The sequence below is a fragment of the Salvia miltiorrhiza genome, chromosome 4, assembly GCF_028751815.1.
Source record: "Salvia miltiorrhiza cultivar Shanhuang (shh) chromosome 4, IMPLAD_Smil_shh, whole genome shotgun sequence".
NCBI classification, from domain to species: Eukaryota; Viridiplantae; Streptophyta; class Magnoliopsida; order Lamiales; family Lamiaceae; genus Salvia; species Salvia miltiorrhiza.
This window is the reverse complement of record NC_080390.1, coordinates 32799888-32820046: the sequence shown is the minus strand read 5'-3', so window position 1 is coordinate 32820046 and position 20159 is coordinate 32799888. Positions and strand designations below refer to the sequence as shown.

At 36.4% G+C, this 20159-nt stretch overlaps 2 protein-coding genes and 1 pseudogene across 2 annotated transcripts; all 3 read left to right on the top strand.

Annotated features, from left to right (window-relative positions):
* Positions 1-2113, top strand: LOC131021194 (anaphase-promoting complex subunit 10). The gene is made up of 5 exons (XM_057950293.1): positions 1-412; positions 621-774; positions 880-950; positions 1566-1670; positions 1761-2113. The coding sequence occupies exons 1-5, from the start codon at positions 237-239 to the stop codon at positions 1828-1830; spliced, it is 576 nt and encodes a 191-aa protein (XP_057806276.1). The 5' UTR covers positions 1-236; the 3' UTR covers positions 1831-2113.
* Positions 2114-2527: 414 nt separating this feature from the next.
* LOC131023321 (probable inactive receptor kinase At2g26730) lies at positions 2528-4434 on the top strand (annotated as a pseudogene).
* An 8177-nt stretch (positions 4435-12611) lies between these two features.
* On the top strand, positions 12612-14368 carry LOC131021193 (RING-H2 finger protein ATL47-like). Its single transcript, XM_057950292.1, has one exon. It carries the CDS (start codon positions 13204-13206, stop codon positions 14152-14154), a length of 951 nt encoding a protein of 316 aa, XP_057806275.1. The 5' UTR covers positions 12612-13203; the 3' UTR covers positions 14155-14368.
* The last annotated feature ends 5791 nt before the right edge of the window (positions 14369-20159 follow it).

Genomic DNA, 20159 nt, shown 5'->3' with positions numbered 1-20159 from the left:
ATACTTGAGGAAATGCTTGAAATTTCAAAATGTTTAGATTAAATTTAAATAAAAAGCTCTAATCTTCAAAAGTTTATTTTCCCGCTTAGAAAAAAAGAAAAGAAAAAGAAAAAAAAATTGATAGTAGTACTATTTATCAGTGAGTGGCACAATCGCATTCATTTTGAATAGGTAGTAAATCATAGTTCAAATTAGGGCTTAACCCTAACACCCAAATCAGGTGCAACGGTCTAAAAATGGCGGAGTCGTCGGAGGGGGAGGAGGAAGGGAAGCTGACCGGCGGCAACCCGCAGCTGGTGGTGGACGACGACCTCCGTGATATGGCCAAGAAGGCCGCCTGGAGCGTCAGCTCCTGCAAGCCCGGAAACGGCGTCGCTTCCCTCCGCGACGACAATCTCGATACATACTGGCAGTTAATACCTCTTCATTTCTTTTGCATATTTATACTAAATTCTACGCTTCTTATATTAAATTGAGGCTTATTTGTAACTGTGTTTGAGTCCTTTTCATGAGTTTGATGGGTGCATGATGTTTGAGTTTCCGGTATTAAAATTTTCTGGTAATGATATTGTTTAGGTGTGGCAAAATGCTTGAATTTTTGAATTTTTGGTGCATTTTAGGTCGGATGGTGCACAGCCTCATCTTGTTAACATCCAGTTCCAAAAGAAAGTTAAACTTCAATTAGTTGTTCTGTATGTCGATTTCAAGCTAGATGAGAGCTACACTCCTAGCAAGATCTCGATTAGAGCTGGTGATGGTTTCCACAACTTGAAGGTGCTGAATTGAATTCTATATTGATCAGTTTCTGTTGGTCACATTAACTGTGGTTGCATAAACTCTGCCAGAGATTGCTCAAGTTCTGATTTGATGTGTTCTCAGGAGATAAAGACAGTGGAGCTTGTTAAACCAACTGGTTGGGTATATATATCATTGTCGGGGAGTGATCCGAGGTGAAGAACATACCCCGTTCTTCATTCTTGATTATATTAGTTTTTGTTTCATCACATTCGAAGAGCATATATCGTGTACTAGATTCATTATTCTTTATCTTTTGTTGATTTAAACTTGCGGCACCAGTAGTTATTGGATGCTAGTTTCAAAATCTGAATTTTGTAGAGCATATATCAGTGTAATAGATTCATGGCCTTTATCTTTGCTGCTTAAACTTGTAGTAGCAGTAGTTATTAGATGCTAGTTTCAAAATCTCAAAATTTGAGAGCATATATCTGTGCAATAGATTCATTATTCTTTATCATTGTTGATTAAACTTATAGACTGTTGTAGCATTAGTTATTATTTTCTAGTTTGAAAAAATTTCAAAATTTGTCCTAACTCACACGAAAAAGAACTATGAACTAGAAGCATGGCAGGCTTTCTTCTCGGATTGGTTCATTATTCTCGAAAGATTTCTTTCATGCTTTTGTGGACACAAATCATCTTACTTCCAAAAGAAATGAAGCATAATGTCTCCCCATTGCATTTCATGTACTTTCTCCGGGTTTTCAGAAGACCTCCTATTTGTTTACTAGTAAACTGAAGAACATCCTTGGTGATGAATATGTTAGGGAAACTTTTGTGAATACCTTCATGTTGCAAATTGCTGTTTTGTCGAATCATCTAAACGGAAGGGATACGCACCTGCGCCAAATCAAAGTTTATGGGCCTCGACCGTGAGTTAAAAGTTCTAGTTCAATTGCTATCTTTTGAACTGCCTTTTTTCCCTGTACAAAGTAATGACATTATTGACTAATTTATTTCAGGAATCCCATCCCCCACCAACCTTTTCACTTCACTTCGACCGAGTTCATTACTTACTCAATTCTGCGATGAAGTGGATTTGCCTCTGCTGAGATTAGAGAATCACAAAAAGGTTCCAGTCGTTTCTTTAGTAACTCGGCAGTATTGACCTTATAATTTTTTGTGGTTTTTGATTTCGGAAACACACTCTCTGTATGTAGCTTAGTCCAATCCTATTTGTTTCACAATATGTAGGTTATTCACAACCTTGTCATGGTCGTGATACGGTGTAATATTTTGTAACTATTTGTTTACTCAAATGTACGGACATAATTGATAATTTATTAGCAATACAGCAGCAAGTGCTCCTTGATTTCTTGGTTGCTTCATAGTTCGTTGTTCGTTTTCTTTGATTGATTCAGACAAAGGAAATAGAATACACACACACGCGCACACGCACACACACACACACACGAGAAAAAGGAACAAAAAGAAAAAGACATTGTGTCTGACTGACCAGTTCTTGAGATTAGTTTAGGACTATAGAAGTATTCCTCTAGGATTTATCAAGGGCAGCAGTGATAGTAATGGAAAATCCTATATAGCTTTTCAAGCACCAGCACAACTTCTTTTTGACTCTTCTGTCAGTTATTTTTTGTTTCTACAGAGTTTCTTTGTAAACTCAGCCAATTGGTTTCTGTCACCATTTTCAGCTATTTTTCTTTCACATGGAACTTGTTCACTTGAGCTGAACAGAAATAAGAAGAGTAACACAACATCATGTCAGCAGATGCGTGATATGGATCATGTAAATATATCATTCATCTTCATCTTATTCTCTCACCTGTTGTTATCAGTGATAAATGCAGAAACACCAGAAGCAAGGGATGCTCTAGTCAAGTTCATGGCAAGACTTTCCTGGGGAGACAATGTGAGAGAAGTGAACTGGGGCTGGAATATGAGCTCAGATCCATGCAACGATGGCTGGAAAGGTGTGACTTGATCTTTCTGAGCTCACCCTCACTGATGAACTCAATGCTGCCTCTCTCTGTGCGACCAAGGTTCTTGCTCTTCTCAACCTCAGCTCCAATCGCCTCGTTGGAGTGGTCCCTGAAGAGATCAAAATCAGAAGCTTGACACATAGATTTGCATGGGAATATCTTCTCAAGCAACCTCCCCACCTCCCTCTCGCTTCTGGGCAATCTGAAGAGGCTAGATGTATCAGGGATAACGGCTTCTCTGGTAACATCCTGGATTTGTCCCGTGTCTCAGGTCTGCTGACTTTCCTTGCTCAAGACAATCAGTTAAGTGGAGGCATACCACCGTTTGATTTCTCTAATCTTGAATTTCTCAATGTCCTCTAACAATAATCTTAGTGGCTTAATTCTTGATGTTGGGGGGGGGAGTTTGATGAGAACAGCTTTTCTAAAAATGGTGGACTATGTGGGAAGCCACTGTTTGAAGCTTGCCCTCCCCCTCCACCACCTAAAGAGAAGATCTCTATTGAGAAAGAGATTTCATCTATGGTGGATACACGTTGATGGGTGTGATTGTAGAGTTCCTGGTCCCCTACAAACTGATCAACAAATGGATGGTGAAGGACGCTGCAGAAATAGGCATTGCAGTTGACACTAGAAATGACAGTGTTGGTGAGAAGATATCAGAATTTTCTATAGCATCAATTGAGAGTGGCAAGGAATCAACATTGCTGGTGGTTCTCTCGTGCCATCAGATGAACTTCGAGGACCTGCTGAGAGCTCCAGCTGAATTAATCGGGAGGGGCAGGTGTGGGACCTTGTACAAGGTCTTCCTAAACGAGGCGATAACTCTGGCCATGAAGAGAATCAGCGACTCAGACATTTCTTTTCTGTATCCGATTTCAAAACGAGGATGCAGCGTATAGACCTCGTGAAGCATCCGAATGTGATGCCTGCGCTAGCATTCTACTGCTCTAGCCAAGAAAAACACCTTGTTTATGAGTTCCAAAAGAATGGCAGCTTTTTCTGCCTTCTCCATGGTAAGTTCTTCGTTTTTGCAGAAACTATATACAACGCGATGAGTTATTATCAGAAACATCGAAATAGGATAGGATCATTCTTTTTCTTGCAGAAACTTTGCTCTATTTTTACAGCAAAGTAATCACATTCTTACCAAATTTTCAGGGTTGCAGCCAAAACCTCTGAGGCTCTAGCTTTCGTGCACAAAGGGCTGCAAGATGATGGAATTCCTCATGGAAACATAAAAACTTACAACATACTAAACAATAAAATGGAGGCCTGAATAAGTGAATATGGTTTTGAAGAAATATGGTTTGTTGATCACCTGCAGCTGACGCAAAGGTAAGGCCTTCAAGGCAGACACTTACAGCTTCGGGGGAGCTATGTTGGTGAACGAACAAGGAGCAGATGGCGAGGCTGCTGCAGTTGGCCATGAAATGCATCAGTTCCTCATCAAAAGCAAGGCCCAGAATGAGAGAGCTTTCTGAGAAGATAAAGTCTATAGCGATTACAAGAGAATTGTGTTAAGTTATAAACACTAATCATTACATGACATGATCTTCTCAGATCTCAAACACCAGTAAAATTGAGCACTATTTTTTTATTTTATTTTTTTAGTTGTCTTAAAACATTTTTCTCTGTTGTGTGATAATTTGATGTCGGACGACAATACTCCTTCCGCCAAACATACTTCATTTTTTTCATTTTAGTACGTCCACAAAAAATAGTCAATTTCACAACATATTACTCCCTCCGTCCCAAACGAAATGTCCTGTTTTCCTTTTTGGGCTGTCCCAAACGAAATGTCCTGTTTCCTCTTTTGACAATACACACTCTCTCTATACTTAATATTTAAATAATTTCCACCAACCCACTTTATCTACTTTATACACATTTCTTAATCTCCGTGCCGAAAAGAAATAAGACATTTCGTTTGGGACGGAGGGAGTATTTTTTATTTATCAACTTATTTACTTATTCTGTTATATGATTGTCTCATTTCTTCACTCATAATACACTCTTAGAATGTGTTTATTATCCATGCTTAGAAATTGTATGATAATAAAACCAAGATAAGTAATATAGAAAAGATGATATTTGTTATCTATTTAGCCTAGGATAAATAATATGGGGTGGAGGAGGTATTAGAGCATCCACAGTAGTTTACTCGATGGGCCTTACTCGAGTAAGCTGCCGACTGCCCATTGAGTAAACCATTGTGGGTGGTGGGCGGCTCGAGTCTTACTCAATTAAACGAGTATGACTCATTCTCTAATTTCTTGAGCGCGTGCAATGCACGCTTGTATTAAAAAAAGATCGAATTTTTGAATTCAATAGCTATTTCTGCCATTTTTTTAATTCTTTTTTTCAAACGGTCATATAAGCGTTTCTCTGTTTCTTTTTTTTTTTCCCCCCATTTTTCTTCCTATAAATACCTCTCATTTCTCCAAATACATTCACACCTTCATCCATTCTCTCTTTCTCTCTTTCTCTACTTCAATTCATTATCCTCCTCCAAAAAATGGCCGAATGGTTCGATGATACTTCGTCGTCTTCGGCTCGAGTTTTATGTAATTTTTTTATGTAATTTGTAGGTTTTTAAAATTAATGCAATTTTAGTTTGAAGTAAATTGTGTTATTTAAATTTGTGCTATTAAAGTTAAATGAAAAATACAAAAATCAAAACTAAAAAGAATGAGTAAGAAAATGAGTTATCCCAATGTTGGCTCCTTACTCATAAGTGGTCCCTCACTCTATTGAGTAAGGAACTTACTCAACCATTGTGAATGCTCTTAATTATCAAGGTGGAATAGTAGAATAAGACCAGCGGTTCATGGTTTCCCGGAAAGATGAACCATAACCGGCCTGTAAAATGCACCAGATGGGCTGGTTTTGGGCCTTGAACATGCGGTTCCGGGCTGTGCCGGAAATCAACGATTCAAGGATTCAAGGTCCGAACCAGAAGTTTTCAATTATTTTATTTTATTTTCTTTTATATTGTGTGAGTTTGTACACTATTTTTTCTATGAAATTATGAAATACATTACACGTAATGAAATTATTTATTATTGAATAAAGTGAATATGAATTACAATCGAATAAATAAACTACGGTATAAACGAAATAATAAGTAATCTAACACATGTACAAATAAATTACAAGAAAATTCGTATTTTTATTGAATTCAAAGTTAGAAAAAAACTATAAATTACAATGTTACATGTAAAAATAAATTACAATCTTGAAAATTTAAATTACAATATTGAATAAGCAAACTAAATTTACTACACTAACATTTTTAAACTATTAATACTAACAACTACTTCTAAAATAAACTTACTACACTAATAAAATGACAAGAAAAAAAATTGAATAAAGGGTTTGAGCTCGATTATATTAAAATTGAGTGGCCTACATATCTTTATTGAATAATAAATAATCAAAGCTCACGTTACCTAATCAGCGTCAGATTGCTCAAAGTCGGTGATTTCATCATTTGGGCTCTCGTCGGCTTGATCTCATTGGTTTTCTTGAGCTCTTATGTCGGCTTTGGACCAATCATCAAGTTACATGGTGGCCTCCACGTTTCGAGGACCCATGTTGCTTCTTTTTTCGTTCAATACAAGCCAACTAATGCTAAATGCTTGCTCGATCGAGACTGTGGAGGCTGAAACGACAAATAGCTCATTAGCCATAGTGCCAAGAATGGGAAAGTCCTTCCCGTGAATCGACCACCAATGCAATAAGTCGATTTGACCGCTCATGGCTTCAAAAATAAAAGTACTAGATAAATACATATCTAATTCATTAGTAAATCGACTTCTAGTGTATTACAATTGAAACAATGATGATACGACTTGAGTTAAGAGATTTGTATCCCAAATAGCTAAGGAGTTGTTCAAAATTTGGCTACTACTACTAGCACCTACATTTCTTGAAGATGAGTTTAATTTTTGTTTTTTGTTTATATTCATTAAATAAGTCCCTTATTGTTCTTTCTACTCTATATTTGATATCTTCTACGTTGGGAAGTATCCAACCTACTTCTTGACCTGTTTGTAAGAATTTTTCATAAAATTACATGTTTTCAAAACTTTGAAATAAAGTTCTAACATTCGGTTAACACGAGCAACTAAAAAAGTATCGAGAATTTCAATAAAATACTCAAGCCATTTATCTATAATTTTAAAGTGGATTTTGAAAATAGCCACTTTTATATAGAAAAAATAAATTTTACCCACTAATATAAAAACTTAAAAAAATACCAACATTTACCATTTTACCCTTGCATATAAAATTTTTACAAATACCCACGAATTCACAACCAAAATAAATTTTGGTTGTGAATTCAAGCTTTAAAACTCGAATTCACAACTGAATAACAAGTATTGGTTGTGAATTCAAGTTTTAAAGTTTGAATTCACAACTATAAATAGTGTTAGTTGTGAATTCGCGTGAATTCACAACCCACACTATTTCAAGTTGTGAATTCACAACCGATAAAACTTGAATTCACAACCAACATTTTTTCAAGTTGTGAATTCACAACCAATTAAATTGAATTCACAATCAACACTAATTAACACTATTTCAATTGTGAATTCACAACCAACGCCGATAATTCAGTTGTGAATTCATAAACTTGGTTGTGAATTCAAGAACATTTTTGCACAAAATTGAGCGATTTTCATCAATTTCTTCAATCTGTGATCCAATATACTTAGTATTCAATCAAAGCAAAGCTTATACAGAAAATTTATTACATTTCCTTTATTGATAGAGCAGAACACCTAAAAGAAAGCCAATTGCACCAACAGATGATATTGATCCAACCGTCTCCTGTGAAAAAGAAGGACCACTTGATACTGAAATGTGCTAGAAATTGTTCCATAGTAGCACAAGACACTGAAAAACAATGTTATTTCTATACCAAGCAATCATTTTACTTTTGCTTGGGTCTTCGACGTTGACATCAATATACATTGAGCGTACATGTACAAGCCATTCGAGCATACCAGCAGCACGGAGGTCTCTTTTTCTCAATCAGCAGTTTGCAACAAGCAAAACACACACAAAAACGCAAATCAATCACTACAATATTGAAAAAATAATTCAAAATGCTAAGAAAATCGAAGAGCTAAGCAAATTCACGAACCTACATCGAACAATGACCAGCACATTAACACATTTCTCCTTATCTTGCCTCCCATTGAAACTCCCCTCACCGGATCGCAGATCTCTCACCGCCTTATCACTCGAACGCGGCGTCTGCGACGGGGAAACAAATCGCCTTTCAGCAAAGTCGATTTCGCATCTCTTCCCTCCAGTTGAGCAATCCGGTCGTATAGCGGCACCGATTGACTCATCCTCAGCAGAATCAGATGCTCTAGCGCCGGACGAACCGCCGCCGCGCGAGACGCGAAATTGGTAGCCATCATCCTCTCCCTGCGGATCCTCGACTTCCGCGACCTCTTCCTTGACCACCAACCAACGCGACTCACTCTAGTAGAAGATGTCGACGTCGCCTCGTCGTGGATCGAACCACGACCGCCGCCTTGAAAACGTCGGAGTAACAACGGCGACAGCCACTTCCCGGGGCACGATTTCGCCCACGGGCGGCGCCTCTAGGGCTGAGAGAGAAGAGAGAGGGCGTGTATAGAGAGAAAGAGGAGAGAGCGGGTAGAGAGAGAGAGAGAGAAATGAGAGAATGAGAGGAAATTAGGGTTTGCCCATTTATATAGAAGGGTAATTTAGTCATTTCAACAAAAAAAAGTGGGTAAAATTTTAAGTTTTAATTTGAGTGGGTAAAATTTATTTTTGTTATAAGAAAGTGGGTACTTTGATATATTAGCACATAATTTTATATGATACGTCATATAAATTTGATCTTTTACTACAAGCATTTAAAACAATAATAATATACATGCAATGTTCTAAAATACGAACACTAGTACAATAATAAACACCCGATAACTCAGTTGTTGCATCTTGAACAACCTTTATTAGTTGAAATAAATCTGCACACTTATCCCAATAAATGGGCAACAAAGTTAAATTAGTAAAAAAAAGTCACATAAATGATACTCCCTCCGTCCACAAAAGAACTTCCTATCTTTCCTTTTTGGGACGTCCACAAAAGAACTTCCTACCTATTTTTGGACTATACTCCACCACTTATAATCCTCTTACTTTTCACTTTTCACAACTCCAATATTAATTATAACATTTTTTCATCACTCCCAATACACTCAACTACCTTTTATCCACTCTCAATACACTCAACAATATTTTTTCTTAAAACCTGTGCCACTCCCTCCTAGAAAGTTCTTTCATGGACGGAAGGAGTATTTATGATCTATGGTTGAAGCAAGCATTTGATATCTTGAATTACAACAAGTTGAAACATCATTACTAAAAGTTGAGTAACGAATACTTTTATATCAGCAATATCTTTGTCATTTTTTTTTTACTATATTCATCCTACTATGTAAAATTTTAACAGCTTATCTAATGAGTTCAACAGATTCATTAATATCAAGTAAGCAGCTTATATACATCAATTTAAAACATGACATATACATCTAGCATGAAAATATTTTCCACTAAATAAATGTGACATACTTCAATCAATTCGAGAATAGAGGCGGTGTTGGCAGTCACATTATCAAAACCAACAGAAAATATTTTATTTATAAAATGATATTCATTTAAAATAGTAATATTATCAATTGAACAATATTAAGAACATTGTGAGATTCATTAAACTCTCTTAAAGCAATTAAACGATTTTGCACAACAACCATTATCAATCCAATGACAAGTAACACCCATAAAATTTTGAAAAGAATCGGTCCAAATATCAGAACAGATAGACACATTTAAACTTAAATGCATAAAATATTTTGATTCTTCACCTCTGACTTCCATTATTCCTATGAACACTCCCTCAAACTTCCGCTTATTTCTCAAGTGTAATTGTAGTTTCAGCTCTGACTTATTGTCTTTAAATCTTGTCGTCATCATCATTGACTTGTTCTGTAGTTCCTCAACACTTGTCAGCTCTGACTATTATACCACGTGTCTATTAATTTCAAGTGTCCCCTCAGCTCTGATGTTCAATATTTTATTTTTCATATTTTTTTTAACTATTTACTCTCTGAATAAATAAATAATCAAATAAACCGCCAGCGCTGATACATGATTTACTCCTCATCACACGTTTTTTCTCTTCGAATTGTCTTCTAATTCTCCAAAGCATATTATTTCTACTAATTTTTTGGTGGTATATTATAAACATATTTCATAGCATGTTCAAAAGTCATTTTATCAGCAAATTGAAAAGGTAAATGTTCCATAGAAACAAAACAAGCCATATATCTTGAGCATTTGCATGATCATATTTCCATAGAACGTTAGAAGTCGTTCCTGATTGATTACATGTTTTGGGATATAGTTGAGTTAGGGTTGTATGGATTCCAAACTCGTTTGGATGATATATCTCCATATGTCTTGATAGTGTGCCATAACCTTCTCCCGTTGTCCATTTGTTTGAACAATAGTTACAGTACGCTATGAAATTTTTCGGGGCATTGAGACCATCTTTTGGATCTCTTGGTCTACTCACTTTCTTGAAATGTTGAACAAATATATTAGATGTAAGTGATTCTTTAGTACCCTTACCCTTACTTCTAACAGTGGTTTCCTCCTCCACATCATGCCGTGCTTGATCGACCTCCTCCCTTTGCAAACTACATGCAAATCGTGCATCCTTCTCTTTTTGCAATTGTCGAGCATATTGTTCACCGATCATGTCGGCAGCCTCACAACGTGATGATGGAGCCCTTATCCTTGATGATGATGAATGAGGAAAATGATAGGTTGGAGTGCTACCAACAACATCTTCGCAATCGGAGTCGAGGTTGATATACTAGCCACTGTTATCACGAGATGAAGACATGATGATAAATATAAGAAATATAGTAGTAGGACAAGTAGAGATTAATTTAGCAAGAGAAAGAGAGTAATTTAACAAGAACAAGAGATAAATAAGTAATTTAACAAGTAGCAAGAGCAAGAGAGTAATTTAATTAGCAAGAGCACATAAAGAATGAAGGAAAAGTAGAAGTAGAGGAAGACGAGAATGTAGAATTGTTAATACAATGAGATGAGTTTAAACATGGGGAGGGGAGTATTTATAGTAAAATTAAGGAAGGAAAATGTGGGGTTTAAATTTAAATTTGAAGTAAAAAAAATTGTTAAAATCGGGAAACCACCGATTTGGGCGGTTAATCGGCGGCTTCGACTGCCGTGACTAGCCATGCTGCCTCCACCCTAGCCTGCCCCCTACCCCTGCCACCCGACAATTCCGGCGGTTAACCGTCGATTTTCAATTTCGAAAATTCGAGCCTGTAATCAGACCGTGCTTTTGGCGGTTCAGGCTCATGGTCAACGGTTCTCAGCTCGGACCGTTGACCACAAGCCGATTCAGCCGATTTCGATTAGCTTTGGATGTCACTAAACGACCATATAAGTCAAAATTATTTAATAATATTAGTTTATACTACCTCCGTTCACGAAAAAAAAGTCTCATTTTTAAAAAAAGTTTTTAAAGTAGATGGAAGTGGAATAAAAGTACAATTTATAATTAATTATAGGAGAAAAGATACGATGTGATGATTCAAATAGTCAAATGAAACTCTTTTTTATGGTAAAAATAAATGTAAGCAAGACTTTTTTTTAAGTATAATGTACCAAATACATTCTTAATCACTTCTATTAAAGTTCGATATCTATTGATAGGACTATTTTTTAATACATGGAGTATAAAAGTTGATGAACCCTCTTAGATCGACTGATTAAGACAGTGCTATATTGTTTTGATCAAGCATGATAGGTCATGAAGATCTTCACTCAACCTTCTACTACACAATCCTCTCCCCCTCTCTCTCTCTCTCACACACACACACACAGTTTTTACCCAATAAGAACAAACATGATACTCCTATCTTGACAATTTCTTTCTCTGTTTGCATAAATTTCAAGAAAAATATCAAATTTTAATGCCAAACTTTGTCTAAACTTCACCATTGATTCCAACAACATATGTTACACGTATACAACAATGAGATGTGAATAAACAAAATTCTATACTTTACCTATAAAACACAAAAAGAACAATCTTTTACAAAAGGGGTGGCTTCTCAGTAACTCAGTTAGCAGTTGGATGAAAAAAAAAAAGAAAAAGAAAAAAACATGACAATAACTGCAAAGTATGATTAGTCATGATCACCCGCTTCAATAGGGAATTAGTTGGCATGCGTGCAAGGCAAAATTAGCAGTGTTTTTTTCTTCATTGAAATGGACCCTCCATAAAGTTGTCCAAATTCGTGTCGGCTTTATATCATCGCATCAAAATTTATTTAATTCATTCTTTATGTTACTAATTTTAATGCTTTAATCTGCATTAGTCACGGCCTTCTCCATACCCTCTCATTTCCCCCCCTTTATATTCTCCTATTATAAGATGATTCATTATTGGGATTTCAATTGTTGATTTCTTGGGTTTTTTCATGTTAAATGGCTTAGAAATTGTATATACCTTTCAAAAGAACTAAAGAAGTATGCATTCTTTATAAACTATCGATCATCTCACGTATATTAATTAAATCATACGAAATGCAATAAATATGGGCATCTCATAACCAAAATTGGAAAGTGAAGTCAGCATGAGGAATATTCAGAGAAGGACAAGACTGAAAATATTTGAAAACAAAAGATTGCCCAAATTTTATATAAACAAATTAAAATCAAATAAATGTGTCCACGAAATTAGATAAAGACACTAAATACACACCGTAAGGTTGGTGAAAGTGACAAATGAGGGCACCCTTTTGCTGATATCAGGTGAACTAAAAGACAGAAACCATAGTTTCAAATTTGCCTTTACATCCAACTTTGTCTCCCTCTGAATTTTGTTGCAAATTTCAGTTCACACTCTCAAAACTCCATCTTTCCTTACTCCACCTCTCACACACAGCACACAGTAGCACAATATGTGAGTAGTTTTTTTTTTATCATTATTATTATTCTTTGCCAATCTTGCTTTGACATATTTTCTCTGGCACAGTCTTGATATTCTCAAAAAGTAGTTCCATTCTTTACCAACCCAATAAACCTCTGTGTAGATTGTTCATCTTTTCTGTCAGCTTAATTCAGTTTCTCAGAAAGAGGTAGGTTGCCTGCAAGTTCAGATTTTTATTCTCTGATCCTCTCTCTCTCTCTCTCTCTCACTGTTACATTTCTTGCATTCTTTTATCAGTTTGCATTTGAGCCTTTTTTGAACTTCTTCCTGTATGAATTTGAAAGCCCTTGTTGTGACCTACATTCTTGAATTCTGATTATATAAGTTTTAGGCCAAAGACAGAATCTTGATTTCTTGAATAGCCCTCAATTTCAGCTGTTTTCATCAATGGGCAGAATCAGCCCAATAATTCTGCTAGTGATAGTGATTCTTGCAATTGGCTTCTTCCTACTTGGATTACTACAGCTTGTGATTAGGTGTGTGATGAAGAGGCCATCATTTTCCTCAATCTCACAATCCAGCAGGCTCCCTGATGTTGCTGCAGCTGCTTCCCACACATTCCAGAGGCAGCTGCAGCAGCTTTTCCGGCTGCACGACTCCGGCCTCGATCAATCATTGATCGATGCTCTGCCCCTTTTTTACTACAAGGACATCATAGGATTGAAGGAGCCATTTGACTGTGCTGTTTGTCTCTCTGAATTCTCATTTCTTGACAAGCTCAAGGTCCTGCCTGTTTGCAGCCATGCCTTTCACATCCACTGCATTGAGGCGTGGCTGCTGTCGAACTCCACGTGCCCTCTATGTCGAAGCCTAATTGGATTGGGGAACTCTGTGGAGAACCCCTTGTTTAATACTTATGATATGGATCATCAGTGGATCTTGCCTTGCCCTAATGGAGGGCCTAATTGCTCGTCTCCGGCCCACAATGGGCTGGAGATGAACAATGCTGGCCCGGCCAGGACGTTCTCCATTCGCCTTGGGAAGTTTAGGAGCACGAACGAGGGAGTAGATAGTGAAATCAAGATGCAAAATGAGGTTACTAGTACCAGCAGCATTGATGCTAGGAGGTGTTATTCTATGGGTGCTTTCCAATATGTTGTAGGCGACGGCAACCTTCAAGTGGCGTTGCCTCGTGGCAATGGCGTTGCAACGAGGGCTAAAGCGCGATTTGACAATGTGGAAGAAGATGGGGAAAAGATTGGGGTTAGGAGTAGAGGTGATAGCTTCTCTGTATCCAAGATTTGGCTCTGGTCCAAGAAAGGCAAGTTCATTAGTAGTTCATCACAAGCAAATGAAGATATAGTTCCATCTATGCCTACAACGAGTGATTTAGTATGAAAAGGGATTGTTTTGATATGGAGTTAGATGAGGAGAAACTATAGTATACTGCTTGTTTTCAATAGAGAAAAAAGCATTAGTCTTTTACCTTAGCAGCAAAGATGACTAATTTTTTACTATAAACTGGAGTAGTTTTTTTACAATGCCATATTGCAAGTTTGTACAATACATATTTCATAGTCCCAATGTATTGAGGCAGTATGTTGAATTACTACATTAATTTTGCAGTACAAGTGCAACTAAGATTTTGTAGGTATTGGGTGGTGTATGTTAAATTGTTTATGATATTCTCTTTTCAGAAGAAAATTTTGGTGGGCTTTACTCTTTAGTGTGCTTCATGTGTGAGGATCTGCTTAGGTTTAGACTCTCTTTTTAGGTGCAAATTGATTGATTTTATGTTTATTGTGAAACACCATTATTATGGGTTTAACTTTTAAGCCCCTTTTGAACTAAATTCTTGGTCAATACTTCATAGGTTGGCCGGCGGCAATATGGGGATTAGGAATCATAACAGTTTCTAATTATAAGGATACAAACTAATAAAAAATGTTTAGATATTATCGAATTTGAAATATTTTCGTTCGTTATGAAATTAAACTAGGTATTTTACTTGGAGGAAAAAAAGGTACAATTAAAGAAAAAGATTTTCCTTTTGCACCTTTAGGGGCCGTTTGATTTGCTGTTTAGGATTGATTAGGATTAAAATTATCTTGAGAAATTAGTATGGATTAGTGTGGATTTATATTATTTCATGGGTGTTTGATATCATGGCTACTTAATCCTATATTGTGTTTGATATCCATAGGATTATGTTGGATTATATTATCTAATACCAAAACTATCCTCATATAATTTTAAAAATACAATGTGTGTCCTCAATCAAAGCCCATAACTTGGCATTTGCATCGATATGCGTGAGGAAGGGTAGCAAAATTTTTATCCAACTTGGCAGTATTAAAGTTATCCGAGGGGGGAGGTCGGATTATTAGTATGGGTTATTCCCACAAAATAGCATGGAGAAGTGGGATTAAGTAGGAGTTGACCATATTAATATAACATGATATCAAACATCACACTAATCTGTATTAATTTAATTTATCCTACCTATAAACCCATATCAAACAGCCCCTTAGAGGGAAAAAGGGAAGACTAGAAAATAAGGCACGTCGAAAGCTTTATTGCTTCATATTCATAGTGCTAAAAGATGTAACTGGAATTGGATTCTCATTTACAAAATCTTTATCCTATCTCGTATTTTTAACGGAAAGATACATATTTTCTCGTAGGGAATGTGATTCAATTGTTTGTGGAGTAATTTTCACTTTTCAGTTGATTGAACTTCATCTCAATGACTCATTCTACTATTGGCGGTATTTGTATTATTTTCCTTTTCAATAAATAAATATAAAATATCGTTTAATCGAGCATTATTTATTATAATCACGAGACAATATAATTACTATAAATTATTAAAAATCAAGATAGATACATTTATCTATCTTAACTATATTAAAAGGGCAACTCCCAATTTGAAATCAATTTTAAAATTGCGGGGTAATTTTATAGTTACAATAAATTTGAAGTTTTATTTGTAAACTATATTTTTTCTTTTTCTTTATTTTCTTATTTTTTAATTTTTTTTCTTTCTAAATTTTAAAATTCAACTAATTATAAAATATTTAGAGTTAAGTACCAAATTCCCCCGTCCATATTGCCTATAGGACCCTATAGTCAGGGTTAGAGCTGTTTATTATCTCAACATGGCAAAATCGCACCAAATATCCCCCTACCACTTAACGGAGCTTAACATCGTTAAAGAAATATTTTTTTTTTGTTCTTCACCATTTCGTCTCTGTTCTTCACACACACACACACCGCATCAAACAGGCACACACAGATTCCAGCGGACGTTGTCGGTTCTCGCCGCCTCTACCCGACGAGGTCTGCTTCTCTTCTTCAGCTTACTTCTTCTCTTCTTCCCTTGCCCCAAATCAAAATAGATCTAGGATTTCTTGTTTTTAAATTTCGATTTTCTATTCTCCGATAGTATTTGTCGCCGCCGCCGTTACTGCTGCCGCCCGATCATCTCGCCGTTGTCCTCTTTGCCTCAGGTAATTCCTCATCCTCTATCTCCCGTCTATTTCTCTCTATCTCTCGCTCAACCTCCCTCTCTCTCTCTCTTTGCTGTCGAACTAGGGCGGTGATCCGCGATTTTAGATGGGGAAGCTACGACTCGATTTTTCTCCCTCAATTGTGTGTTTCCGTTGAGAGTCGAGGATAGGGGAGAATTATGGCTCTAATCTGGGTGCAACTTGAGGTTGCTAGAGAAATTGAGAGACGATGGAGCAGCGGCCTCTGTCTCGCAGAATTTTGGGAGAAAGGCGACGGGACCGTGAAGGCAACAGCGGTTGATCTGTGTTTGTGAGAGGATGAGTCAGTGAGAGACATAGAATTAGAGACAAATGTGGTGGCTCCGATGTGAAACCAGTGGTCGACGACGACTTTTTCTCGCCGAATTTTGAGGCAGCAGCCTTGAGAAAAAAGGGATATGGCTTCTGTTGCTTTCAGAGGATTGACGATCTAGAGAGTGAGAGGAGAATCGGGGGCGAGGCACTGCCTCATCGAAGATGGCGGCGGTCTCGCCGGGAAACCGAACTGAGGCAGTGAATTTAGTCAAGGAGAGAGAAAGAGCTGGGGACCACCTTAATTAAAAACAAAAAAAAAAATATTTTTTCTAACGGTGTTAAGCTCCGTTAAGTGGTGGGAGGGGGGGCATTTGGTGCGATTTTGCCACGTTGCGATAGTAAATAGCTCTGACCCTGATAGGAACGCCAACGACGAGAGGGAATTTGATACTTAACCCAAATTTTAATATGCATATCAAATTAAAGATCACGATAATAACATTAATTTTATATATTTTATTTAAATATTTTATTTAAAATGTAAAAGTTATATTTATTTAAAGATTAAAATTTTTAAAAATTCTATCTTCTCTTTCATCTCTCATCTTTTTTTAAATAAATCTATTTTTTTTTGTCTTTTTATCTTTTCAAATTATTATTTTTGTCTTTTCATAATAAGTATCTATTTTTAATGTTGCGATTTTTTCTTAAATTTTTACTCCCTTCGTCCCTTAAAAGTTTGTCCTAAGAGAAGCATCACATATTTTAATAAAAGCTGGTAAATAGTTATTTGATGGTGAGACCGTGTGCAAAAATAGTATTTAAAGGGTTGTAATTGTAAAGTAACTGGTGAAGTTATGTACAAAAATAAAAAGTAAGAAGATTGGGCAAATTTTGGGGGGACACCCCAAAAAGGGAATTAGGGCAAGCTTTTCGGGGACAGATGGAGTATTTTTTTCAATATTCAGCTTAAATATATTCTGTTAAATTATTATTTTTATTATATTTATACATATGATAATTGAATTGATATCGATTTTATATTAATTAATATATAAATATAAAAATGTTTTCCATGCGTTGTATGGGATGCAAATGCTAGTACTATTTTAAAAAGACAACTTCTAATTTCAAATTGATTTGATTGACAATTCTGTAAATAAATTCAATTAAAAAGGGTAAAATTAGTATTTAAAAAATACCAACAATATTTAAAACATCTATTGTCGTTAACCCACGACTTTAGCAGACCTCATATTCTTTAATTATCTTCTAATAATATTATTTTATTATATGTTATTTTTGGTGAATTTAATAACATGTCACTTTTATTATCCATAAATAAATGTAAAATTAATGATTATCTATTATGTGCTGCGATAATATATAGTATATTTATATATAAAAAGATTAACATTTTAAAAATATTAGTAAAATGTAAATTAATGATTACCGCTGCGATGATATATAGCATATTTATATATATATATATATATATATATATATATAAAATTAACATTTTAAAATATTAGTAAGATCTCAAGTGATGAATTCGAAAAAGAAAAGAAAAGGAGAAATGGAAATATAGAAAAAACAATGGATCTCAAAATAAAACTGTAAGGTTGTAAGAAAGGGAGATTGAAATTTTTGTTTAATATTTTTGTTTCAAAAATAAATAAAACTTCATCCGTCCGCAAAAAAATAGTCAATTTTTGTCATTTTGGGACGTCCACAAAAATTAGTCTCTTTATCCACTTATAATACAAATTAATTATCATTAATAATAATAATTTGTATGAATTTTTATTATGAGTATAGAAGTAAGTAAACTTATATAAAAAAAAAATTAACACTTACCATTTAAAATTAAAATATATATATGTTTCTTATAAAAAGTTTATAATATTGTGTAGTATTACGGGTGGATTCGCAAGATAAATGTCGTCGTAAGCAAAAAACTAAGGCTAAGCCGGTTAAAGCTGTGATTCCTAGAAAAGCATGGCAAGTCACGGGAGATGGAAATCAGGTTACTACTGCTAGGAAGGGTATTGAGCAGGGGGTTGAGGTGGTTGACCCGTCTTCATCCCACCAGCCTTCGTATGATCCAACAGTAAAAGTCCAAGGGCTTGTTATGAACAGAAAGTAGAGGTGCAGCGGTCTTCGCCGTTGCGCTTTCAGAATGTGGCCGAGGCTTCTATCGTGCCGGAGCCCGTCGTTGAGACTCTGGGGCAAATGATATTTATATTTTTCTATGCCCTGCAATTAAGGTTAGTTTAATGGCAAGTAATAGGGTCGAACCCACAGGGAATCGGTGTATCACAGTACTCGTGTCACAAGCTTTATAATGGTTGCCCGTCTTTGGGCAAAGGTGTCACTCTCCAGTCTGTGGCCAAAACACAATTGAAATCTATCTATGGGCAATATGTAAATACTGAAAAATAAGACACAAGAAAAAAATCAGTAATAAAAAGAACCCAGTCTGGGTATAGTCTTGATGTGATATGGGATAATTCTTTCGGTCACAGGTTCAAGGATTTTCATTGTACGGTCACATCTTTGGTTATGGACAGTCGTCAATAGGATGGGCCCCTTTCAGGTGTCACGTGCGCATCCTACCCCGTCCTACTCAAATATAACTAAGTTCATAGCACATAATCATCATGCCTAGAACTCACAAGTACAAATCATGCTTGGTCAGACTCAAAACGAACGAACTAAAAAAAAACAAAAAATATGGGACAGGGTAGAGGCCCCCACACTCACACACTTTGCCCAAAGCAAAGTACCTGAGTATGTGGGTCCCAAACCGAGGACATCCCATATCCTAGAAGGGTGTCTTCCCACTTACACACTTTGCTTTGGGCAAAGGGTGTGAAAGGGAAGGCACAGACACGACAACAGAAATAAAAGAAACAGAAAGGCAACAATAACAACCCCCTTCCCACTCACACACTTTGCCTGGGGTAAAGTGGCAAGCCAAAACAGGGAAGGGAAAACAGACAACACACATGCAAACACACAACAAAAACAAAAACAGGCACATAAAAGAAAAACAAAAGGGAGGTCACAGTTTCGATCGAGCCAGGGAACCTGGTGCTCTCTGCCTGGGCTTGTAGGATGTCTCTCATCTCCAACATTTGCCCCAGAACCCTCGCATTCTTTGGCTTGCGAGGCTCTGGGGTTGCACTTCTGTGGGTACTTCCTCCGGGTGGTAGGATTGCTCTTTCTGGACTGGTAGCACAGGTGACCTTTGCTCCGGTGGGTTTTGCATTCGCATCCTTCCCTCCGGTGCCCCGCTTAAATGTTATGTGACCATTAATCTCCTCTGCCCAATGAGGCATCTCAAAACCTGCACACCATCAAAACAAGAAACACACCCCCCAAGCAAGGAAACACCTTGGAGAGGCGGTCAAACCGAACAAAAAAAAACATAAACTAAAAACAGAAATAAAAGAAAATAATAATAATAATAATAACTAAACCATATACCGGGTTGCCTCCCGATCAGCGCCTTGGTTAACATCGTGGGCACGACGTAGTGCTTCTCAATTCGGGTCTCCATCGAGGTCCTTCTGGTCAGGACCTAGGATCTTTATTACT

Bases quoted from the DNA above. Each gene is read 5' to 3' on its own strand.
- LOC131021193 (XM_057950292.1), top strand. From the start codon at position 13,204: ATGGGCAGAATCAGCCCAATAATTCTGCTAGTGATAGTGATTCTTGCA.
- LOC131021194 (XM_057950293.1), top strand. From the start codon at position 237: ATGGCGGAGTCGTCGGAGGGGGAGGAGGAAGGGAAGCTGACCGGCGGC. The intron at 413-620 runs GTTAATACCTCT...GGTGCATTTTAG, and splicing joins AATCTCGATACATACTGGCA to GTCGGATGGTGCACAGCCTC. The intron at 775-879 runs GTGCTGAATTGA...ATGTGTTCTCAG, and splicing joins ATGGTTTCCACAACTTGAAG to GAGATAAAGACAGTGGAGCT.